The sequence below is a fragment of the Nelumbo lutea genome, chromosome 3 (assembly GCF_056320005.1).
Source record: "Nelumbo lutea isolate HS-2025 chromosome 3, American lotus-T2T, whole genome shotgun sequence".
Taxonomy (NCBI): Eukaryota; Viridiplantae; Streptophyta; class Magnoliopsida; order Proteales; family Nelumbonaceae; genus Nelumbo; species Nelumbo lutea.
Window position 1 is genome coordinate 49662205 of NC_142686.1, and position 27006 is coordinate 49689210.

The window sequence follows — 27006 nt, forward strand, 5'->3', positions numbered from 1 at the left end:
GATTAAAACGAATTGGGTTGTTAGTCAAGGGCTAAGAAAGGTGAGTTTGTAAATAAGGAGAGCCCAATATGTTACGAAGCACAACAAACAAGACAAGGGCATTAACAAAGCAATGTGGGCATGAGCCTAAGGTCAAATAGTGGTAAGATCCACTACTATTGCATCACCAAGGGACGCCAATCCTTGAGAACCAAATAAATTCCAAATCAGATATCTCCTTCAACAACAAACCAGGCCATCTAAAATAAAAGGCTAACTTTAATCCTTGAAGAAGCACAAGAAGTTCAGCTCTCAAAGAGAGACCTTTAGCAACAGGACCCAAGTAGCTCATCAAAACTCCACCAGTCTAATCTCTAAACAAACCATGAACCCTGATGAGCCTGGGTTACCCAAACAACAACAATCAACGTTTAGTCCTATTCATCTTCTTTCAGATGCCAACCACGCTTCAACCACCTATTGTCTTCTAGGAAAGAAACCAGCCACCTAGGACTGATGTCTCAATATAGATGGTACCAGTAACTCCTTCCTAGCATCAGCCCATGTGCCAATCACCTTGATAAGGTCAATGATGATATCAGCATCTTGCTCCTTGTTTTTCAAAAAATTCTGAAGTTCTTCTCACACCAAACACTCCATAATACCACAGCTCTCATACAAAGCAAAGGTAACTTGCCTCTTATAGTGATAAGAAGTAGCATAGGGAAAGAAAATATATCCATAATATCTATAGGAGAATTCCATACAGTACCATAAGAGGGGGGAAAAAGTGGCATGTGGATGAATAACATACTGAACAATTTTATTGTAAGAAATAGTTTATGTAAAATAAGTCATCATTCCTTAATTTGAGAAGGCCATTAAAAGTCTGTATACATCAAACCATACTTATGAATTATGATATGGAGGGGTAAGAGAAATAGTGGGTGGCATTCTCAACTCTCTTTAAGAAGATACATATGTGAGGAGAGATGCACCAAACGTTCCATACATGTTGGAGCATCTCACTTGTGTTTTCTATGAAGCTTCCCCCCACCCCACCAAACACACACAAAAAAAAAGGATTTGATCTTTGCGGAGGAAGAAGCTATCTAATGAGCTTTGATAAGAATAGTATGGTGGAAGGTGAGTCTCATTTTCCTACCTTTTTTGAGTGCCCTTTCACTAGAAAGATATGGAGTCATTTTTTCAACATTTTCAATGTTGGTGTATTCCTTTTGAAGTTGTAGAGTTTGTTTCTCCCCAAGTCCTCCCTATGCACACAAAAGAGGGCAGCACTTTTGTGGATTGCTTGGTTTGAGCATGGTTCACAATTTCAACATTAATGGTTGTTTTACCATATAGAAATAGGAAAATTTGAGGGATGTTTCACTAAGACATTTGGGAAAATCTAGAGAAATTAGGGGAATATTACTAAAAACATAAAATTTGTTTGTCAAGCTTTAGGCATTGTTAAAAGAAGCATTGTTTTATAAGTATTAAAAGAAGTATAATTGTACAATTAAGACCCAAAAAACCACAGTAAACAGATGTGCATATCAAACAAGAGAAGATTACGAGGACATAAATAGGTACATCAATTACCAAAAACATTTAATTCATTACCATCAAAGAAACATTTCTGTCCTTGTTATTACATATTTTGATTAGATTAGGAATCCACCTTTCTAATTGTGACTTTTTTTTTAACCATAGTGACTTAGTAAGTAAATTGCATTCATAATAGTAAACCTGTCATCTAGTCATAATAGTAAGTAAATTACATTCTTTTAGGAAAATTTTTCAAAAATTTATGATGAGTTTATTGGAATGTTGACAAGTTTCAACAATATTCTGAAATTTTAAACATTAAATGTTTAATTTATCTGTAAAGAAAATGATTGACCAGCTTGTGGTCCCACCTCTTCATTATTTCTTGATGTTTCCTTCTGATTATATTGCTGTTAGAATTTTTTTTCTGTTGTTTCTAGTGACGGGTATTCCTGTCATTGTACCTCTTTTATTATAAGACTAATATAAATAGCACCTGGGGCGGCAGACTAGAAATATAAGTCTGCACCCCTTCTCTCCATTCTTTCTTCCTCCTCTCTTCTTCTCTTCTCTTCTCTTCGTCTCTGTTTTTCTTTCTTCTTTTCTAATTTCTCCTTGCTAAACAGGTCTGAATCTCATCGGTTTCAGACAACTTGGTATGAGAGCAGGTCTAAGACTGATTAGGGCTCTCATGTAGGTGTAGTCCAGCCGACTACATGAGAGTATTTCTAGGGTTGGAAGTTTCAGCTTGAATCGCCTGGTTCTTGGAGGTCATTGGTGATTGAAGGAGGTGCCCAAGGTTCAGAAGTCTTGGAGAGAAGCCCGGTGACCAGGAAGAATCAGAGAAAACAGGTTAGTTTCTGATTTAGGGCTTAAATCAAAGATTAGGAGAAGCGCCCAGTTTTTTCTGGGTTGTTTTCATTCTTTTTTGGATTGACAAGAAGTCTTTTGGAATCCTCTAGGAGGATCGACTGTCAGATTTCACTTCTCTTGGGCTGGGTTTTGGGTATCTTTGCGGACTGTGTTTCTGGGCTGAGTTGTTGACAGTTTTTCACTTCAGCCTCTCATCTTGTGTTCGTAGAAAAGCCTCTGAACAACTTTTTTTTATTCTGGGTGCTGCTGGACAGTACTTGAAATAACTTTTTTGTTGAAAAGGAAATTGAACAGTGCAGTACATTCCTTTATGTGACTATCCATTATTCATTACAGCATGGAAATGTCTGGAAATGGATCCAAATCATACGGAGGACTTGTAGGAGCTGGAAATGCTACTGACAGCAGTTCATTTCAAATTACTACAGTCAAGTTTGATAAAACGAACTATTTGGAATGGGCCCAGTCAGCCATGATGGCCATTTGGAGGAAGGGGAAAGCTGGGGTATGTGATGGGAGACATAAAGAAACCAGCTCAGGAGGATCCTTCCCATGCTAAATGGGTCCAAGAAAATTATCTAGTTATGACTTGGTTATGCAATTCCATGCAGCCTCATATCAGTAGAAACTATCTTTGGGCAAAGAGTGCGAAGGAGATTTGGGACAATATGAAAGAAACATATTCTCAGCCCCTTAACGTTGCTAGAGCCTATGAACTGAAAAATGAAGTGAATAATCATTGTGTTATGAGATTGATCATCTTGAGACTATTGTGGGAGAGCCAGAAAGATGCTGCCACATACAGGAAATTAGTTGAGAAAAATAGAGTGTTTGAATTCCTAGCTGGGCTAAAATTTGATTATGATATTGTAAGACAGCAACTTCTCACTAGAGATAGTGCCTCTTTATCTCAAGCCTACTCTCTAGTTCATAGTGAGGAAAGTAGGAGAAAAGTTATGTTACAAATTCCATCTATGGAATCAACTTTAGCAGCCATAAAACTGAAGACTAGAGGTGATAAGGAAAAGGAAGGAAAGAGGGATGTGTTTCGTGACTATTTTAAGAAGCCAAACATACTAAGAACACTTATTGGAAGCTTCATCCTCAGCTAATTCTAGAAACACTTATGAATAATGCAAATGCAGCTATAACCACAGGAGCTTCATCCACACCCAACACTAGATCCAGTTCTCTTGATGCATTGGTTGCAGTTAGAGCTACTTTATCTCAACTGGAGAGTGAAGTAGGCATCTCTGGACAGTCTCATTCTACTCCTCCCACTCCAGCTTTTGCTCAATCAGGTACAAAGGCCACTGCCTATCATGCCTCAACCCGAAGTAACACTAGCCATTTTTGGATTGTTGATTCAAGAGCATCTGATCATATGACCAGTTTGTCTTCCCTATTTCACACTTATTACTTGTCCTCTGGCAAAGACAAAGTGTCTATTGTTGATGGCTCTCTTGTCCCTATTTCAAGCAAGGGAGACATCAAGGTCTCTAATGCTATTTCTTTATCCTCAGGCATGTTCCTAAACTATGTACTAGTCTACTTTCAGTTAGTAGTATCACTAAACATCGGAACTGTTCAGTGACCTTTTTCCCTGATCATTGTGTTTTCTAGGATCTGGCAATGAGGAAAGTGATTGGGACTGGTCGTGAGACGAATGAGATCTACTTGCTTGAACATCCACCTGGGAAGAGTAAAGAAGTTGGGAAGTCTTTTGTGTCATAGTCTGTGAGTCAGATTATGCTTTGGCATAACCGATTGGGTCATCTTTCTTTTGGGTCTTTAAAGAGTCTCTTTCCTACTTTGTTTGAGTCAATCCAGGTGTCCATTTTGAAGTGTAAGAGTTGTGAATTGGCAAAGCATTGTAGATCAACTTATTCACAAAGTAATAAAAGAAGTACTATTCCTTTTGAAATTGTGCATACTGATGTTCGGGGGCCTTATCATATTTCTACTATGGGAGGGTACAAATACTTTCTATTGTTCATGGATGACTGCTCTCGGTTTTCATGGGTTTACCTCATGCGCTCTTAAGATGAGGTTCCCACTTTGACCCATGTTTTTCATCAAATTATCCTAACTCGGGATTAAAATAAAAGATCTCGAATTTGATAATGCCAAGGAATATTTTGCAAAACCCTTAGCTTCTTATCTCCTTGAACATGGAGTTATTCATTGGAGCACTTGTCCCCATACACCTCAACAGAATGGGGTAGCTGAAAGGAAAAATAGGCACATCCTTGAAGTTGCAAGAAGCATCATGTTGAACTCTAATGTTCCTATACGCTTCTAGGGTGATGTCATTCTCACTGTTGTTTATCACATTAATAGGATTCCTTCACGAGTCTTGGACATGAAAGCTCCTTTTAACTTGTTGTATCCTAATAATGAGCAGTTTTCTACTCTTCCCAAAACTTTTGGTTGCACCTGTTTTATCCAAACCCTTGGACCTAACCGTTCTAAATTTGACCCTAAGGCTACTAAGTGTATCTTCCTTGGGTATGCAAAAAATCAAAACGGATATTGCTGTTATGATCATGTTTTAAGAATTTGGTTTATATCTATGGATGTCACTTTCTTTGAAGATGTCCCCTATTACCCTAGAGTTCCATCTCAAGGGGAGAGTGGTGAGTAGAGCACTTTTGCTCAAGATGTCCCTTTGCCTATTCCTGCAAATGGAGGGGAGTTGTCAAAAGTGTAAAGAATTAAGGGTGTTTCACAGACGATGGTAGAGGAAAGTTGGTTTCGGTAATGATCAGTCCAAGCTAGTTCTTGTCTCTTCTGCAGCACCAAATTCAAGTATTGCCTCCTCCTTACCCACTCCTACTATTGGTGACATACCCACTTCCACTATTTAGCCTTAGCCACCCTAAGATGACCTTGACCTCCCTATTGCATTACGCAATGGGAAGCGTCATTGTACCTCATCTATTGCCCATTGTATCTCCCAATTCCTTTCATATGACCACTTTTCATCACCATATAAGTCATTTTTAGCCCCCATTGTTGCCATTCCTATTCCTAGAACTATGCAAGAAGCCCTTGTTGTCCCTGAGTGAAAGGAAGCAATGAAGGTCAAGATAGATGCCCTTGTGAAAAATGATACTTGGAAACTAGTAGATAGCCAAGAGGGAAGAAACCTATTGGGTGTAGGTGGGTATTCATAGTAAAGTATAATGTCGATGGTATAGTTGAAAGATATAAAACTAGACTGGTTGCTAAGGGATACACTCAAACTTATGGTATTGACTACTTAGAAATCTTTGCACCAATTGCAAAAATGAACAACATTAGGGTTTTGTTGTCTCTTGTTGCTAACTTCTCATGGCCATTGTTTCAGATGGATGTTAAGAATGCATTTCTAAATGGAGACTTGCAGGAGGAGGTTATATGGAGTTGCCTCCTAGTTTTTATGATGCAGAGATTGGTAAGAAAGTTTGTAAGTTGAAGAAAGCTTTGTATGGTCTAAAACAATCTCCAAGAGCATGGTTTCATAGATTCAAACTTGCTTTGGAAAGATTTGGCTATGTTCAAGCCCAGTCTGACCACACTCTTTTCATTAAGAAGGAATGATCTGCTTTGACTCTCCTAGCTATGTATGTTGATGACAATGTTTTAAAAGCGCAAGGGCCAATTTGCGCCTGAGGCGCAAGGCGCAAGACGCAAGGCGAGGCACGCATCTTTTTAAGAAAGGCGCAAAATTACAAAAAAAAAGAGCTAAAAAAACAAAAAATTCATAAAAATGCCAAAATCTTTTAAAAAAATATTAAACATAATGTTAATAAAAAATATAAACTTAAATTTTAAAATAAATGATTTAAAAAACCTATTATCTAAAATTAAGATACATAAACATAACATGTAAAGTGTATTCAAATGATGATTTAAAAATAAAAGCAAACATATAAAGCATTTCCAAGCATGTAAAACCCACAATCTCTTTTTTTTCCTTAATTGCATTGCTTTAAGTAGCTAATGTTGTCCATTCATTCATTGCAACAAAATATCTTCTTAAAAGGCAATGAAAGATGAAAATTCATTATTTTTATGTGAGAAATAAGAATTTCATGCCCTAATATAGATTTGTTCGGGCTTGCCTTGAGGGGCATGGTCAGGGTCTAGGGGCGGAGCCCCCGGCCCAGCTGTTAGACTAAAAAAAAAGCAAAAAGTGCAAAATTTTAAAAAGGTGCACGCCTGGACTGAAGCGCAAGGCGCATCAAGCACGCGCCTTTTGAAAGGGGTGCGCCCAGGACCTGGACGAGGCACATACCCCAAAATGCGTCTTGCCTATGCGCCTAGGCGCGCCTTTTAAATCACTAGTTGATGACATTGTTGTGATAGGAAGTGATATTGATGAAATTAATTCTCTTAAGCGACTGCTTAATCAAGAATTTGAAGTAAAAGATCTGAAAATGCCACAGGCGCAAAGCATGGTAGGCCTGCGCCGGGGGAGCATAGCAATAGGGAGGAAAGGGATCCGAACGGTGGAAGAGCCAGGGGAGGCCGGGTCATTTGACGGAGTTGAGGTATTTCCTTGGAATTGAAGTGGCAAGGTCCAAGCATGGCATTTTTATTTCCCAGAGGAAGTATGTTCTTGATCTCTTGGAAGAAACAAGAAAATTGGGGGCCAAGCCTGCAGATACACCCATTGAGCAAAATCATAATAAGATAAATGCAAAAGATGGTAAGCCTCTTGAAGATAAAGGTATGTATCAATGGCTTGTAAGAAGGCTTCTCTACCTATGTCTGACTTGCCCTGACATTTCTTATGTTGTCAGTGTTGTTAACCAGTACATGCACTCCCCCAAGATTTATATTTTTTTTTTGATAATTTGCACTCCCCCAAGATTACTCACATCCTTGCTGTTGAAAGGATTTTAGCCTACTAGAAAAGGTGTCCAGGCCGAGGTATACACTAATGCAGATTGGGTAGGTTGTATTGATGACAGGAGATCTACCTCAGGGTATTGTGCTTTTGTTGGAGGAAATCATGTCTCTTGGAGGAGCAAGAAACAAAATGGTGTTGCTCGCTCCAATGCTAAAGCCGAATACAGATCTATGGCTAATGGTGTTGCTAAAATATTATGGCTGAAATCTCTCCTTACAAAATTGGTAATTGAATTTGAAAGACCCTTGGTGTTGTATTGTGATAACCAGGTGGCCATTAACATTGCTCACAACCCAATACAGCATGATAGAACCAAGCACATTGAAGTTGACAGACATTTCATCCGGGAGAAAGTTGTCTCTCAACAAGTATGTCTTCCTTATCTTGCCACTAATATGCAGCATGTTGATGTCTTCACCAAGCAGTCAACAAAATCAAGCTTGAGATAGATTTAAGCAAGTTGGGAATGATAAATATCTTTTCCCAACTTGAGGGGGAGTGTAAAGAAAATGATTGACCAACTTGTAGTCCCACCTCTTCATTATTTCTTGATGTTTCCTTCTTATTATATTGTTGTTAGAATGTTTTTTTTTTTTTGTTCTTTCTAGTGGCAGGAGTACTCTTGTCATTGCACCTCTTTTATTATAAGACTAATATAAATAGCACCTAGGGCGGCAGACTAGAAACATAAGTCTGCACCCCTTTTCTCTCCATTCTTTCTTCCTCCTCTCTTCTTCTCTTCTCTTCTCTTCATCTCTGTTTTTCTTTCTTCTTTTCTGATTTCTCCTTGCTAAACAGGTCTGAACCTCATCGGTTTCAAACAACTTATCCATGACATTCAAAATCTCACTGACACATCAGCAATATATCAATGACATGAGGGAAAAAGGGGATCATTGGAATTTTCCTATATTCAAACCCATAGGGATCATTGGAATTACAAACCCATAGGGTTTGTAATTAGGGCTGTAATTGGGTCAGATTCGAATTGAATCTGCCTATATTAAAAAATGATCCTATTAATATTCAAACTGGAATTGGATATTGCTGACGGTTAATGGCTGTAATGTTTAATGTTTTTCTGTCTTACTTTAAGTATTGCATTTTTTTTATTCGTAGTAGAAACTATTGCTACTTATAAAAGGGGACACTCACCAAGTTCTAGAAATAAGAATGCATCTTTCAGAGAGTTAAGAAGATTGATTACCTCTCCACACTCATGATCCCTTAATCCTTTTAAAACCAAAATCACAATAGATGTCCATAGAAGAGAAAGGAAACAGCTCAGAGATATAGATTTGTTCTGTTTGTGTAAAGAGAGATAGAATAGACCCTAGAAAATCTGAAATCTGAAGTACAATACTCCCCAAAACTTAAGCCTATGGCTGGAAACTGGATCATACCCAATGTTTCTTGAGAAAGAAGGGTAAATAGACTTGATGGCTTTCTAAGGGCAATGCAACATGACTTCTAGCAGCTCCTGAGCCCCATCCAGTTTTTTTTTTTTTTTGATAAATGGGAGCCCCGTCCACTTTGGTGCATGCATAGTTGCTTTTTTTGTAATAAATAAAATTTATTTAAAGAAAAAGAACGACACAGGGAAGAAAGACCAACCATACACCCAAAACTTACCACAAAAAGACCAAAACAAAAACAAAACCATACCCAGCAAATCAATAAAGAAACCAAGCCAGTCAACTAAGAGACTTCCAATTAACTTAAACCAAGACTTTGCTCCAACACCCAACTTTTCTAACAATTTGACAAAGGACCTCTCAACCCCTTCTTAGAACTTTCTTGGTTTTCTTAACCTTCCAAACTTTTGATAGAAGTTTCTGAAGTATGTCTTCAGGTTATGGGAGAAGCCAATCATCCTTAACTTTTTGCAGGTGCTACATGAGAGAAAAAAAAGGAAAGTCACATTTAATCATAAAAAACAAAAAACCTGAAGCAATAACATAACAAGGGGGAAAATTTTTCACTATATCATATTATGCAAGTAATGACAAAGTAGAACAAGCGCATCAGAGTACAATGAATAAGTATCCAGAACAAAAGACATTTCTTAACAAGGGGGAAAATTTTTCACTATATCATATTATGCAAGTAATGACAAAGTAGAACAAGCGCATCAGAGTACAATGAATAAGTATCCAGAACAAAAGGCAATTCTTAAGAAATGTCTTTCAAAGAAAGTTCAAACAGATCATTGGTGTAGATGAGATCTTTGTATTGACTTTGTGTTTTTAATATATACTTAATCTTTTTCAAAGAAAAAAGGTTTAGAAAAAGAAAGTTTAGACAGGAAAAGGTTGAAAAGTAATAATTGACACTGACTATATAGGACAGGCAATGGAACAAAAGAAACTCACTTTATCCTTAAGTAAGATGCAGATATCTGTGGCAAGGGAGCATCTCCTTCCCTGAAACCAGTTCTCATGTTATCAGAAAACAAGTTTATAAACAAAATATGTGATTATGAAAATCAATTCCTTTAGATTCAGAAGTTGAGGTGGTTCCTCACTGATCTTCAGAAGCCACTAATGAGAACCAAATTGGGCTAACTCTTCTGTCACGTTTCAAACCACCAGCATCAAGCACAGCTTGTGCCGACATGCCTAGATCCCTTGAAGCAGATCCCCTTTTTCGGACAATCCCATGCAACTTTCTAGGCTTTCCTGATTCTGGAGGGGCAGGTGTAGTACTGTTTTTGTCCTGCACTTTTGACTTGTGGACCTGCTGTCTAACCTTGGCTTTAGGCATAGCTACCTCACTGTCAGGGACAGAATCTGGTTCTGATTTGGCAACGGAACCATGTGAATTGAACTTAAAAGACTTCGTTCTATTTGCAACTTCAACCAGGCAGTTTAAGGGCTTCCACAGATCAGCTTTTACACTACATGTCTCAATACCATTCTCTGTATCTTTACCAGTCATGCTGTGGTTAGATGGCTCCGTAGTGGATGAACTCTATACCAGCACAACAATTAAACATGAAAAATGTTTGTAAACATAAGGAAAACAAAGAACTAATATGCAACAGAAAAAGATTGCAGCTTAAACAATTTTTTAGTTATGAGAACAACTGAGCCCATGTTGCTTCCTTTACCTGTCTTTTATTTTGAGCAATCTTGTTTAGAGTCTCAGCTGAGCTTGAGCTCCCTGGACGATCTGATTCTTCCTCCTTTTTGATAGGATCTTCAATGGAAAAACTGGATCCTCGTAATGCAGCAGCCCTTCGTGCAACAGCTTTTGTTCTTCTTCCAGTCATGCCAGTCTGTGCCGGTACCCGAGGGGTGCTAACCACCAAGGAAGAAAGTGATCTCTCCTTTCTTCTAACTGGCAATGAAATGGAAGGCAAATCAGGTGCCTTAACTTTTCTCCTTTTAAAAGGAAAAATTTTGGTCCTCACATCTTGAAGATTGTGGTCTGGCCTGCATATAATAAATGTCAAAGAAAAGCACATAAATACATGGAGCTGATCTTTCACACCTAGGAAAGTTCTAAAGATGTTTACTCATGTCAAATAATAAAGGAAGAAAAGGAAATTGGTGTGAAGACATGTTCCCATAGAAATTCATGGAGTGCGTGAATCCAACAGACACATCATCCATTTTGGAGGGTCCATGCAACACCACTATTAAAGCTATTGCCAATTTTGTTATTAGAGGACAAAGACACACAAGTAATGGATGCATGTGCCATGTGGAAACCTGGACTCTTGGTAACCATCCACATATCTAGATAACACTAACAATTAATGACGGGGATTGTTTGATGCTTCCATTACTACTTCATGAAATACCAGTGCAGATTCTATGGCTCTTACAATCTTTCCTAACTTATCAAATCTTTATGACACACGAACACATTTTCATACCTTGATGACAGGTTTGTTTCGAAATAAAAAAAAAAAAAAGAAAAGAAAAAGAAAACAGAAAAGAACAAAGTTGGCCTGATACTGGACATATCAAAAGGTCCAACAAAATCAAGTTACACTAAAGTTGAAAACAATGCTTGCCATATTGGGGGTTTTGAGAAATTAGAGCAAGCACATTCATAAGAAATTGTATTTTATACAGCTAAACAACCATTTTGAGCATAATGATCACTTTCATCTATTGCACAGAAACTCAAAGTATACATAAAATGGTAGGCCAATATGCAAACTCCACAGAAGGGAGGAAGAGAAAAACAAAGCAAAGAAATATGTCAAAATTAAGGGTTTGACCTGAGCTTCTCCACTGGAACACAACCCAGATCAATATTGCATATTGGGCAGCAATCTACCTCCTCATCTGTAAGCTTCTCATATATGCACTTCCTGCAAACTGGTTTTAAGTGAGAAAACAAAAGAATCAGAGACTGCCTGTTAGGGTCAAAATTGTTACTGAAAGATGATGGTCCTAAATGTTCAGCTTATTCAAGTTACGAAGTAAATAACTGCCATGAGACGTGGTACTTCATGTTTTAATATCAGTAAATAAAGTATGTAATGTGCCCCAAATTCTTCAATTAGATAATGGAAGACAAAGTAAAAGAAACTAGACAAGCCAAAGTGAGTGAACTGTAAACAAACTTAAAACCAAATCTTTGGTCAACAAGTTTTGATACTTGGGACATTAATTTGATAAGAGATGAAACATGTTCCAATAAGAAATCCCCAAACAAAATAGTCAGAGTAAAGAAGAACTCAGTCTGTTTTAAGGATCAAAATTAGGAAAGGTCAATATAAATCCTCTCGTTCTTTAGAATCAATCCATCCTACAAACAGAAACCGGAGTCACAAGTCTAGGAGCCTCGAAAGGAACTTGGAAACTCTGAAATCATTAAAATTTTCTAGAAAGAACGAACAGGAAAAGAAAAGGAGAAAAACACCTAAGTTGTTACCATATTAAGGAACTCATTCCCAATATTTACAGTATATGTGAATTTTAGTCATGTCAAGACTATCCAAGAGCCCAAGGAACAAATTGATATCTATTTACCTGCATCTCAGGAAAAACACGTTCATATGAAACAAAAATCAGATGCTTACTACTAAATTTACCACCAAATTTCCGATTTCAAGCCTCTTTAGTAAGATAATCCAATTAGAGCAATAGTTTGGTTCTAAAGCCATCTCATCCGAGAATACTATACTAACTAGAGGAAAATGTTTGAACGTAAAAAAGCAGGTAACTTGCAAGTGATCATTCCATGCATAACCTACGTAGATAATTGATCTATAATGTTGAAAGAAGAGAGAAAAAAAAAAAAAAAACAGTAATGGAGGAAAAAGAATAACTTATTAGCTCAATTGTTAGTTGGCGAAACTTTATATCAAATGTCTTATCCCCTTAATACATTAAAATCTACAAATTTAGAAATCCAACAGCAGGTACAAAACAGAAGTCACATTGCTTCAACCGAACACATCCGCCACAATCATTAAAACTAGCAAATCACGGAACTCATCAATTCAGTATCTTGAATTCAACGGTATAATCGTCCTCGAACAAAATAAGAAAGCTACTGACAATCAAAATAAAAGTATTTATGCTAATATTTAATTCTTTCTCTAGTTAAGCCTCAGATTTCTAGAGTGAAGAAACGAGATCATAGAAGCGCAAAATACAAAACATCCGGATCGTGAAATCACAAAATATGAGAAACCCATATCATAAAAACGAAAAGTACGAGGAGACAAGCTCATGAAGACGCAAAATACGGAGAACCGAGACCAAAAATACAGATGAGGACCAGATTGAAAAGATAATGAAACAGAGATGAGAGACTCACACGTATGAAGGCATTCAGATATAGTCGTAGCTTCCCTCAATAGCTTATTGCAGAGGGGGCATGTCATGCACGCCGCAAGCGTATCTCTCCGAACTTTCACCACCTGGCTCGTCATCTCCCAAACCTCGCAACCCCTCGCCGCAGCTCTATTGACGTACCAATACGGTGCATGGTAGCAATCCACAACGAACCATGAGATTTGCGTTCATGCTCATCTCCACAACTGCATTAAGCACGACAAACATGAGAATCACGAGGGAAAGTGGAAGAAACGCACGAAAATAATGCAAAATAAAATTGATTGCTTACTCCCGTAAGATGTATGAGACCTCTCGATCCGTTGTCCAAGTGAACGAAGAAACGGAATTCCGGCGGTGATTCGCGAATGAGTTTGGATTATTTGTGAAGAACCGACGTGGGTGTCTGCGAGATTTGGACAAAGAGGTGGTAGATGATCCGTTCGAGGCTCGCAACTGACAGATTCGACGAAAGAGAATCGACCAAGGAAGGTTTTTTATGAAAAACTAACGAATTCAAGAGCTATTACGAGAGGCTCGGCGATAATGTGCGCCGCGGTGCGCCGACTAGAAAACTACACAGTACAGTGGTACACACTCGCTCAAGCCCGTTTTCCGATGGCTATTAGCTACCATCTGGAAAGAAACCGCTAGGGTTATCCTCAGTTTAAAACCGTCGGATTAGAATCTTTGACCGACAACCCGTAAGCCCATTAGATAAAAGATTCGGATCGGACGGTTTCAAGATGAGATTCGCCTGTTCCTCATGTGGATGACTCATGACATCGTGGCTGAGAATGCACAAACGAGAAAACTTTCAGAGTTTCCGAGGCCCACGGTAACGGCGAAGAGCTCTTTAATTATTAGATGTGTCCGCCCGCGCACATTAGCGACATGGAGCGTACTAGCTAGCTCCGTTCACATGGAAAAAGGTTATGTTAGAATTTGGAAAGTCAACTGTCAAAGCATAGAGTAACCATGAAAAGCTAGACCACGTAGTGTGCATAGTTGGCTATCATAGATCTGATCTTTGGTAGATGAATATATGTGGATCTCACTACCAGAGATGTTCGATTGGAATCAAACCCACTTTGATTATGTGGATCACAACACTGTAGCCCCTTCTATCTGGTAGATAACCACTAAGAACGGTCCTTTATCAGTGATCAGTGTCAGATCCCATGATGATTCCAATCACACGGTGTGAGTCACATGTGGGCTAACATTTCAAATTACTGATTGAACCGAAATAAATGATGTTTGGACAGTTGCCGATTTATAGAACAAACATGTCATTGTCCTTTCGCATTAATTTCCACCCAGTTTCTCTTCGTTATGGTAATAAACCCTGAGAGGGAATTTCAAATTACAATCCTGGTAAAAAAGTGGGAAAGGAAGATTGGTGAGAAACAAGGTTCAAAGTATTGACATGTACGGGTCTCTATTGGTCAATATGTATCATTTTGGGAGTTCTCTGATATGCCTCTACAAGAGATGTATTGGGGTTCTGACCGATTTAAGGGGTGGAGAAGTCTTAAACCGCCCCCTTGAACCAGTTTTAAAGAAAAAATAAAAAATATGGTCCAATACACTGATAGTATCGATATTTTGAACCTTGCTGTGAGTGAAGCATGAAGCTCACCTCCTTTAGCATATACTGGGAGGGAGAAGGGATTTGGATTCTTTGCTTGTAACTTACCTTACTTAAAAGGAGATGGTTTTATTAGATGGAGAGTTGCTAATGGCTTTTTTTAGTGGGATGGGTAGATAAGGATTGTAGGTTGAAGGAACAATTTCCTACAAAAAGTTCTTCAATTGCTTTTATTATGAAAAGAATGCACAAGCAACTAAATAGCATTTGTAGATAATGAGGAAATCTAAGATAATACTGTAGTAGACCCCAGAGAATACCATCCTTGCCATGGCCCATTGAATATATCAAGGTTCAAAATATCACAATGTATCGATATCGATGCGTATCATAACATATCAGTGCATATCACATGTTCAGGCTCAATTCGTGAAACTTACCCCTTTGATTCGTATGGATAGTTTGAACCTTTGAATAGAATCTCATCACTCTTTCTCAATGGCTAGATTAAATCGACACTGTATACTGTTGAAGCATTTGTACATTTATACATGGTGACAAGAGAATGCAAACTCTCAGAATAAATAATGAATAAACGGTATCAAATTTTTTTCATTATTTGATTGGAGCCATGTTAGGCTCCAGAAATTGCAGTTAGTTATGTAGCATCCATTGGTTTTGAGTTCTGTTCATGGTTGTTAAATTTGTTGTTTCCCCATTTTATTATTTCTGGACTGTACTTCATAATGCCAACTTGATTTGATTGGGTGGGGGGGCCATGTTATTTAGTTGGAACAGAATGATTCTCCACCACTCTCTTTGGTTCCAAAGTAAAAAATTGGAGATATTCTGGGTTGTCTTAATTAATTGTAGTGCCCCATTTTTATATTTTGGGTTCACAGTCTCTGATTCAGACGAGGTGTGCCTTGGTGCAACAGTTGAAAATTACGACTTGAGCGATCAGGGTTTAAATCTTGTCCCTGCATTGGTATTAATAAATTGAATCTCATTGAAGCCTCGAGGAATTGGGAGGTCTGTTTCTTAAGATATACAGCATTTTAGCTTCATGGATTATGCGTTTTTTTTTCTTTTAATTTTAGGGCGGATTTGGATTTAAGGCTCGGTTTGGAAGAAGTACAAATACAAATATGTAGAGTGCAACACCTTGTAATTTGTATTATTTTGTAAGTATTTACACTGTACATATTTACATTTGTATTCCATCCAAAGCTCAGTTGGAAAAGAGTACAAATACAAATATGTAGAGTGTAAAATTTTGTTTAATTTATACTACTTCCAAATTGAGCCTAGTGGTGGAATTGGAATTATTAATACTGTGAAGCTCCAACACTAAATTTTTAGTTCCAATTTTTGGTGTAGTAAAATTTATTATGATGTTTTTTTTTTTCTTTGCTGCTGCAAATTTCATGCTTTCACAACTAATCCTATAGCTTATATGGAACTAATCAAATTCCTTTAGGCTATGTTTGGTTTGAAGGAAAAGGTAGGGAAAGACAATGAAACCAATACAAGCTTTGTATAAGTTTCCCTATTTTTTCCTTCCTTTCCCTACATTTTCCTTCAAACCAAACATAGCCTTAATGAATAGAGTAAATGCGAGTGGCTGGAATCCATATCAACGGACCGGGTGAAAAATTCTATCTCACACCTCGATACAGTACAGTACCACATTTTCAATATCAACAAGCAATACTGCAATACTCTTTTTCTTATTTTTTCGGTTTGATATTTCATAGATGAATATCTTAGGATGAAGGGTTTGAATATGATACGAAAACGTTTAGAATCAATCAAGTGGGATCATAAAAGAGGTGACTAATCAGGTGATATTAATCAAAATTCACGAGTGTTTTGATTGATCAAAGCTTTTCCATTATCATGTCTTTCCGATACCATATATTTTTCCTAGAATGAAATTTATTAAAATGCCTCAACTCTCAGTATTTATCAACTGTATATATTAGAACTGCTTTGACCACCAATTTCTGGTTTAGTGGTTTAATCATTTGGTCTGAACGAATTACCTGTGATACTTAAAAAAATTAAAAAAAAATCATAAAAATTAACCCAAAACTATTATCTGGGTCAAATAGATTCATAATTCAATCACCCAAATCAGCAGGTCATTGACCAATTCAACAGGTTAAAAAAAATAATTGTTCAGGCTGAAATAGAACCAGTACCTTAACCGGTTTCTAAACCGACTGGTCTGACCATCAAAACTAATGATAACGGCCCGTGCCCGGCCAAGGGTCCAAGGGACAACCAATCAAACACCTTATCTCGTATCTTTATATTTAGGGAGGGGAAGGGCTCAAGGGCACCAACATCCATCTAAACGACATTCACAAAGTACTACCGAAGTATCAAGTATATTTCTGCCCTCAAAATTGACAATTGATGATCATAAGAAATATGGAACCGTCTAAGAAAACAAAATAAAACTGGATGTTGACTTTGTATGTGGTTCAATTTGATATCTTTTTCCAAATTTTGGGGGCATTTTGCATTCATGTTATATGTGGTTCAATTTGACAGTCAAACCATTCAGTCTAGGGACCGTCTAGGCAACTGATTTTATTGATTTGGTCAACAACCCACTGGCCCAAATATTCAAACCGCTAACATATTTGACTTGGACAATGTTTTTTAATTATTTTTTTTTTAATTTGGAATGAACCATCCATTCGAACCAAATGGTCTAACCACTAACCTGAAAACCGATGGCTAAAACAATGCCAATTCCAGGTCAATTTTTTAAAACATTGTGATTAATACAAATTGTCTTTTTTTCATAACACGTCAAATTTGATGTTTCAACCATAAATGGAATTCGGATTAGATGAATGCCATAACTGTTCAATGGACTATGGATCATAGTGAGAAATTAAATGATTGTAGACTTTATATATCTTAACTTCTAGCTATTGTGTTCAACTAATTGTTACTCCAATAAATGGTAATGACCAATCGTACACACATACATTTTTATAGTTGAAATGACACCAATAAAAGGTATTTTATATGAAACGTGATATAGGAAATTTAGTTTTTAGAAATATATCACACAACCGACAAGTCGAAAACATATTTAAGTAATTTATTCAACTCTTTCAAATTTTGTCCTATATGGGACCTACTGGTTGTATTTAAAATGCCAAACTTTCAAACTCTGTGAAGACTTCAAAAGCACGCGCATCCGGTCACACATCTCTCCCATGAATAACATACATACATGTGGGAGATATTCCCTATTCATGGCTGGATGCCATGCTCTCAAATTTTTTGCTTTCAAGAGTTCCGAGTTCATTGAGACCCAGAGTGATAGGTCTTACCCAGAAGTTCCAACCTAGGCAAGTGATAGTTTGGCTCACAAGCAGGCCCAGTCCCATGAGACTACAGAGACTTTGGGCCCAAGGAGAGGAACCATAAAACCCTCACATCTGGAGACTACGTGAGCAATAACAAAATGTGCGAAGCATGACCAGCCCACTATATAAGGCAACATGTTTAAATGATTTCATACATCGTGCAATAGTAATCACTCTCTTCCCTTCTCCATTCACAACCCTAATATTTGGAAGATTGAGTGCCTCGAAGTGCTCTTACAATCGGGTTCTATTAACTGGTATCAGAGCTCGCAAACAGTACAAAGCCTAAGGGGCCGTCTTGTCACAAGTGATTCTTTTGTCACACCATCAAGCACCTTCCACCATGCCATCAGTATGCCTTTGGAGTGTCATCATGTCTGTCATAGGTGGGCTATCTATGTATTTTGTATGGGGGGAATGCCAATTGCAATTTTGCATTTCTGTCATGATTTTCCACCATTTTGATGTATCTTTATGTCACTCCTCCAAAAGCTTAACATACTCTTTAACATGAGGTAGGTAGTCGAGTGAGTCAATAGCGTGTAAAGGTTAAGCACGAGATCCCCTCGACACTGAACTGTGCGCTTGTGCTTACCATCAATCAATGCAAAACAAGTAGCCTTTTGACTTTGTGTGCTTTCTTGTTGCTTTTTGTGTGTTGTTGCTTGCATTCGTAGGCTTTCTCGACCCCATCGAGCGCCGCACGGGGCCTCGTGATAGTTGGTATCAGAGCAGGTTGCTCCTCAAAGCACGTGACCCTTGCATAGCGACACTAGTGGTGGGGCAATGAAGCACAACAAGGAACTCATCAACGAGATTTAGCATGGCCTTGCCCATGCTAGGGAGACCGTTGAGGCACTAGGCAATGAAGTTGTCACAGAGAAGGCCCTGAAGGGCCGCACATCCAAAGAAAGTAAGCGCGACAAGTCGGTTAACAAGCTTGCTACCTTCGACACGCGCACCCTTCATTGCGAAGTGACCGTTGAGGAGATGCGTGACCGAGTAGAAGAAATCCACCTAAACGTGGAAACCATTGAGAGCTCCATGGTGGAGATAGAAACCCACTTGAATGGCATCATGAATGAGGTCCAAGACGTCCTGAATGGCACCCTCAAGAAAGTCCTTGCCACAACATCCCAATAAGAAGGGAGCTCATCCAGATCCAACATCCAAGATCAGGTTGACGAGATGAGAGTTGAATGGTCGACATGGAAGAGAGTCATGCCCACACCTACAGCCATTCAAGCACAATTAGAAGACATTAGAAGAGAGTGGATGGCCATGAAAGCAACCATGGACGCTCCTACCGACCTCCAGGCACAACTGGATGAATTAAGAGGAGACATGACGCTCCTCAAGAGATTAGTGGCCAGCACTCCTAGCCCCTCCACAATACTATTCCCTACTCGTGTAAAGATCCGGGAGCCCACACCTTATTCCAACTCCCAAGATGCTCGAGAACTTGACAACTTCTTGTGGAAAATGGAACAATATTTCTTTGCGGTTAGCATTGATGATGACCTAACTCAGGTTCATACATTGATCATGTATTTGACTAACATTGCTATGCTATGGTGGCGCAAGCGATGCCAGGACATTGAGTGGGGCACGTGCATCATTAACACATGGGCTGATTTCAATTGAGAGCTAAAGCGGCAATTTTACCTAGAGAATGTGGAGTACTTGGCGCGTAAAAATTTGAAAGCACTCAAGCATGGGGACTCACTCCACGACTATGTCAAAGAGTTTTCAGCCCTTACCCTGGAGATCACGGGCATGTCCAACAATGATTTGTTGTTCAACTTCATGGACGGGCTAAAGCCATGGGCCGAATTAAAGCTCTAACGCTGCAACGTGCAGGACCTTGCCACAACAATGGTCGTGATAGAGCAACTAAATGAGACAAGCTTTGTCAGATGAAGAAGCCCCAAAGCCAACCAGCCCGCGTGCCTTGGACTTGAGTGGAGAAGCCAATCAATCACACCCTCCTCATGACAGCTCAAACTTCAGCAAGCCAGCTAAATAGGATTATGGGAAAAAGCCACAAGAAGATCAAGGTCGCCAACACAACTACAGGCCTAGAACCACTGGACCCCCATGCTCTTGCTTTATTTATGGGGAGAAGCATTTAGTTTGTGATTGCCCAACAAGGAAGAAGATCAATGCCCTTGTCGCCAAGCTCAATGATGATGAGCAAAGTGATGAGGAGAAGCACGTGCAGGCGCCAAGAGTGAATGCACTCCAACTTTTCAATGCAATGATGAACAAAGAGGCCACACCAAGACGGCCCAACAAAGCTCATAAGGGGCTCCCATATGTGAACATCACCCTCGGTAGGATGCCGGCCTAGGCCCTAGTTGACACTAGGGTCACGCACAATTTCATTTCCATTGCTGAGGCCGAACGGCTAGCCCTTCCAATCACTAAGGAGATAGGCTAGCTTAAAGTTGTAAACTCTGGTGCAAAAGTTGTTGAAGGCCAGGCCCGTGGGGTAGATCTCGAAGTTGAGCCTTGGAAAGGAAAAATTAATTTATCTGTGGTACCCCTGGATGACTTTCGAGTTGTCTTGGGGATGGATTTTCTAATGCAGGCGAAAGCAGCCCTCATGCCGCACATCAACTCATTATGCATCCTGGGTGAGAGCTCCCCTTGCATGATACCAGTTACAACCTCCACCAAGGTCCAGATGAAACAAGCGTCAGCACTGCAATTCTTTCACATTGAAGCAAAGCCTAAACCCAGCATGAAGCCTAGAGCAGAGAAGACCCCCACTCACACTGCCTTAATCACGAAGTGCCAGTCAACTGAAGACACCAGTATGAAGCAACAACCCTTCAAGTCATCATCAGCACCTCAGCAGCAGCGATCGTGCCCGCCATCAAGTGTTAACCGCAATAGAAGACCCAATGCCAACTCAAACTATAGCCACATCTACTACCTCAAACATCGGGGAGAGCGAGTGTCACCCAGACCACGTAGTAGCACTATGAGCATCCATCTTTGGGAAAAAATGCATGGGAACAGATACCCCAATAATCCAAGTCAACACTTTGACCCTGACTTGGCCCAAACCTTACCCGCAATCAAGTTAAGTCATCATTTATCCTATCTTGAAGCAGCCAGGTAAAGACTTAGCCATAGGATTCCTCAACATAACAAGCCATCCCAGCCATCCACTTAAGCACAAACCCAAGCCTTGGACGACAAACAAGTTTATGGAATAGTTGAAGAACCCTCCTTCCGTAGCAACGACTCCAAGGGACTAGCAAAATCTGATCTCCAAGGACATAGATCGAATTGAGTGGGGGAGACTGTCACAAGTGACTCTTTTGTCACGCCATCAAGCACCTTCCACCATGCCATCAATGTGCCTTTGGAGTGTCATCATGTGTGTCATAGGTGCGCTATCTATGTATTTTGTATGGGGGGAATGCCAATGGCAATCTTGCAATTTTGTAGTATGATTTTCCACCATTTTGATGTATCTTTATGTCACTCCCCCAAAAACTTAATGTACTCTTTGTGGGGAGGTAGGTAGTCGAGTGAGTCAATAGCGTGTAAAGGTTAAGCATGAGAACCCCTCGACACTGAACTGTGTACTTGTGCTTACCATCAATCAATGCAATACAAATAGCCTTTTGACTAATTTGTGTGACTTCTTGTTGCCTTTTATTGTTGCTTGCATTCGTAGGCTTTCTCGACCCCATCGAGCGCCACATGGGGCCTCGTTGACTAGCCCTGTGACAGTCTAGTTTGGCAGTCAAAAGACACATTGAGCTTTTGCATGAAGATTTGAGCAGCCCAAAGCTAGTTTGGCTATTTTACATCTTTCCGTGCGAGAATAAGCCCAAAATGGGCTTCCCTAAATCAGCCCAAAATGGGCTTCTCAAGTTCTTGTGTCTTTTTGGCACACCGACTTTTGGCAGCTAGATCTGTTACAAACCAAACAAAAAAAGACTGCAACATGGGCTACCCGACTTATAAACAGTCAAAAAACCGCATGGAAAGATGCACCAAACGATGCCTAATTTAGTATATAAAATGATGGGCTGTATGGAGGTTGATATGCACAATGTAACTAGAGAACTGAAGGAGATCGAGGAGACCCTCTCAGTAATCGCATCCCAATTGAAGAAGCTTACCTTGGTGCAAGGAAAAGAGAGTGAGATTGGGGAGTCTAGTAATAGTGGCTTCTGGTGGTCGAGGGGTCACCGGTGCTCATCCTCCCAAACTGGAGTTCCCCATCTTCTTCAGGTGATGACCCAACCTCCTTGATTTTTCGTCAAAGGATCCAACTTTCATCTATTCATTTAGATGAGGAGGTTTGCCTCTAGTACAAATGGTACAAGTGTTTCATTTGGGGTCTAAGGGAAGATATTTTATTGGAAGTTAAGTCCATGCAGCCTACTACATATTAGATGCTATAGGATTAGCCCACTTTCATGAATAATGATTGAACAAACTCAAGAGGGTCAACCAGCCCAACTTGGTTGGGTTAGCACCAAACCAAGCGATCCAGACTAGACCAAAACCACTAGATAGAATTTCACTCAAATGGCATCCATAAAACCGCTTTTTGGACCCATGATGGCTGTTATGAGTTTGTGGTCATGCCCTTTGGACTGACCAAATGCACCACCCACATTTCAAAGTTTGATGAGTTATATATTTCGGCTATACCTTAGGCACATTATACTTGTATTCTTTGACTACGTTTTGACCTATAGTCCAGATTGGAGCTCACACATTGAACACGTGAGCAAGGCTCTAAGGTTTGGCAACATAAGTTCTATGCTAAGCCATCTAAATGCGCCTTTGAAAAGACTCAAGTCTAATACCTGAGGTACATTACTTCTAAAAGAATATTGATGACAGACTCATAGGAGATACAAAGGATGTTTCAGTGGACCAGGCCCAAAAACATCAAGGCCTTGTGGGGAATCTTGGGCATAATTGGCTAATACTGCCAATTCATGAAAATTTATGCTTCCTTAGTAGCCCCTTTCATTGTCTTACTTAAGAATGACACCGTTGGAAGTAAACAGTAACCTCACTACCCACTCTCATGTTGTCAAATTTCTCTAATGAATATGTGGTCAAGTGTGATGCATCGAGATGAGGAATTAGCATTGTGTTGATGCAAAATGGCCACTCGATTGCCTACTATGGTAAGAGACTTTTGACTCAGTACCAACTCAAATCCACCTATGACAAGGAGTTGATGGATTTGGATTTCCGGTGCAAAAATGGAGAGCCTATCTCTTGGGGCACAAGGACAAAGTTCCCACAAATCAATAAAGCTTCAGTACCTAATGAACTAGCGTGTCCTTATCTTAGAGCATAAAAAATGGGCCTCAAAACTAATGGGCTTTAATTTTTTAATTGAATATAAGTCAGGTTCCTCCAATGCAGTAGTTGACACCCTCACACAAGGAAGAACTCAGTTCCATGATAGCTTCCTCTCCCCAATATCTTTATGATGGAGTGCATCAAGGAGGAAGCCCAATTCGGTCCTGAACTAGGTCGTATTAGACAACAATTGCAAGCCAACTCAGACCCGATTCCTAAGTATTCTTCAAGAAGTTGTGCTTATCTTCATGGACAGAATGGTGATTTCAGCTCTACTAACCTACCAATAGGACCTTTTGAAGCTTTTCCTCTAGTTTAAGGGAGGACATTCTAGTATGGCCTGCATGCACTTACCAAAGGTTGGCCACCTACTTTGAAAGGAATGTAATGGGTCATCCAAGACTATGTTGCATCGTACACTGAACGTTAATTACAGAAGTATCAGGCCTAAGTTTCCCGCTGGCTTGCTTCATCCCTTACCCATACTGGGTCAAGTCTGGGATGAGATCACTATGGACTTCATCACCGAGTTGCCCAAGTCTAGAAGTGAACTTGTAATCCTTGTGGTGGTGGATCAGCTAAACAAGTACACCCACTTTGTGAGCCTATCACTCCCCTATACAGTGGCTTAGGTAGCCCAAAACTTTATTAGAGATATTGCCAAGTTGTATGGCACCCCAACAACCATCATCATAGACTGGGATCCAACATTTATGAGTCAGTTGTAGGAGGACTACTTTAGGCTCCAAGGTACTTACACCATTCTACTAGTTACCAACATCAAATGAATGGGCAATTTGAGGTTATTAACTAATGCTTTGAAACTTACCTCCAATGTCTTGCTAGTGAAAGGCCCACACAATGGCTTAAATGGCTTCCATAGGTTGAGTATTGGCAGAATACTATATACTATGCAGAAATGGAAAATTCATTGTGAAATCTTTCTACTTGGCAATGGTTAGGGAGTACCTGGTATCTGATCAAGTGGAAAGAGAGTGGCGGAATCTTGTTCCCCCTAGAGTGGAAACTTTTGCTTGGTTAGTGGCTTTGGATAGCATCTTGACTTTGGATCATCTAAAGAGTAGGGGTTCTCTATGGCAAGTTATTGCTGTCTTTGTTGTTCAGGTGAGGAGACAATCTACCATTTGTTCTACTCTTGCAAGATTGCCAATTTCATGTGGAAATTTTATTCCTTTCATTTTGGATTAAGTGTGTTTCAAGCTAGAACTACATAGAGTTGTTTTCTTCTTATCCAAGGCTTAATGGATGCAAGAAAGCAAAGATTGTGTGAAGTTGTATCCCTTTCGTGGTTTATTGGATTATTTGGAATGAAAGAAACAATGGACTATTTGAGAATAAGCATAAGAGTATTGATAAGCTGATATTAGGATGTGTTTGATTTCGGTGGAAAATTCATTGGTGTAAATGTCAATTGATGGAAAAGTCAATCAATCGGTTTAAAATTTGAATGGACTGTGATAATTATCGGTGGAAAAGCCAGCCAAGGTTTACATTGATTTTTTATGTAAACTTTACATTGGAATCAAACGCGTAAAAAAGCAAACCAAGTGTGTAGTTTTACGCCGATCCGTTTTTATACTAGAAACAAACGCGTGTAAATGTGAATCAACGGTGGAGTTTTATGTCAATTTGCATTTACACCAAAAACAAACTCAGCCTTATTATGGTTTAAGGTTGTGGTGGGGGTGTTATCTTGACACGTCTCAAATTGCATGATTTCTTTTTTCTTTTAATGAAAATTTTACTTTGACTCTTCAAGAAAAACACTACGTACCATGTCATGGAACCACACCCTTCAAAGTTGTTTATGGACGTAACCCACCATCCATTTACCTTATGAGAAGGAAACAACAATGGTGGTCAAGTTAGGGTGTCAACGGTATTCAAAAATCTGATTTCGAAATTGAGATTTGACATAATTGAATCGAATTTGAATATTTAATTGGTCAAATTCAGATATCCTATTCATATCGATTAGCTAATTGGATTCAAATTCGAATATGACCTTATTCAATTCAATAAATACCTGAATGTGACCAATTATTTAATTCTTATATATAATATATAAAATATTTAAATAATTTATATATATATATATATGTATAATAATTAAATTATATAAGTATTTTTATACTTATATACTTTATATAAATAAAATAGTTATATATATATATATATATTTATTTATTTATTAATTACCTAAAACAATAAATTGGTTGAATTCGAATTAAATCAAATATTCAAATATTTAATGGAGTTTGAATATTAATTTTCAATATACATCGGATATCAAATCAATTTTGGATATCGAATTTTCTCATCGGATTCGAATTCAGATATTGCCTGATTCGATTCTAATTTGATCCGTTTACACCCCTAGTCAAAGTTGATTAGATGCTTAGTACAAGAAATACTTAAGTCTCTCAAACAGGCCCAACAACAAATGAAACTACAATATGATAAAAAGCGTAAGGTAGTGGAGTACCAAAATGGGGACATGGTATACCTAAAACTGTGGTTTTCAAAACCGGACTGAACCGAACGATCAGACCGGAAAAACCGAGAATCGATCACTTGACCGGTTCCACTTTCCCCCAAAACCGTTGATTTTGGTCAGCAAACCGCTGAACCAGCTGGTTAGTCATTCAAACAGTGTTGACCTGTTTTCCAATTTTTTTTAATTTTTTTGTCAGAACGTGCCAACCATTCGAGTTGAACAGTCGGACCATTCGAACCGGTAACTGGACCCCTGACTGGTTCCGTCACCGGTTCGTTTTTAAAAACCATGCCTACAACTCCAACCCTACAGGCAGTCCTCCACTCCTCCCTAGCTAAGCGGGTGTGGCAAAAATTTTCCCCATGGTTTTTTAGCCCATTTCTTATCCTGAAGAGAGTTGGAGCGATAGCCTATTGCTTAGACTTACCACCAGGCACCATGCTATACCCGGTGTTTCATGTCTCATTCCCGAAGCCATGTCGAGCCCCAGTCTCTGCTACTAGCTGACTCCTTCCTGAATTCTCTAAAGATGGTGAACTGCTGGTGGAACCACACATTATATGAGACATCCAATGAGTTAAGGTGGGCCATAAATCTTCCCCACTATCGACCTTGAGGCCAACGTCATTCTTAAAGGTGGGGAAGTTGATAGGTCTCACCCAGAAGCTCCAGCTGGCTCACAAGCAAGCCCATGCCCATGAGACTGCAGAGGCTTCGGGTCCAGGATACCCGGCCCAGGGAGAGGAAACCATTACACCTCTCTCTCTCTCTCCCTCTCTCTCTCTCTCCTTTCCCTGTTCCCTTCTTCCCCATTCCCAACCCTAATCTCTGGAGGATTGAGCCCCTCGAAGTGTTCTTACCATCGGGTTATCAAAGAGAACTAGATATATATTTTCAGAACTCGGAAGTTGCATAAGTCTCATTTCTAACCTGGAATATAAAAACACGATCAGGTTCGGGCTCGAACCAATTGCAAACTGTAATCTGTTTTCTGGTTAAGAACACTTAAAATTTGGTAATTAGCTCATTTCCTGAAAACCTATTCTGAACTATCATTC

The 27006-nt window shown here is 39.2% G+C and overlaps 1 protein-coding gene across 3 annotated transcripts in view; it reads right to left on the bottom strand.

Annotated features, from left to right (window-relative positions):
* LOC148864866 (E3 ubiquitin protein ligase DRIP2-like) overlaps positions 1 to 13954 on the bottom strand; it is a 34771-nt gene extending 20817 nt beyond the window's left edge. For all 3 annotated transcript variants that reach the window (XR_016110321.1, XM_088979671.1, XM_088979670.1), the window contains exons 1-6: positions 13391 to 13954; positions 13082 to 13304; positions 11532 to 11631; positions 10410 to 10734; positions 9825 to 10270; positions 9673 to 9723 (exon numbers count right to left, since the gene is read on the bottom strand). Coding sequence is in view for 2 of the 3 variants with exons in the window: in XM_088979671.1 (XP_088835797.1) it covers positions 9673 to 9723; positions 9825 to 10270; positions 10410 to 10734; positions 11532 to 11631; positions 13082 to 13196 (1037 nt within the window). In the remaining variant the exon portion in view is untranslated. The remainder of the gene's footprint in view (positions 1 to 9672; positions 9724 to 9824; positions 10271 to 10409; positions 10735 to 11531; positions 11632 to 13081; positions 13305 to 13390) is intronic.
* Between the last annotated feature and the right edge of the window lie 13052 nt (positions 13955 to 27006).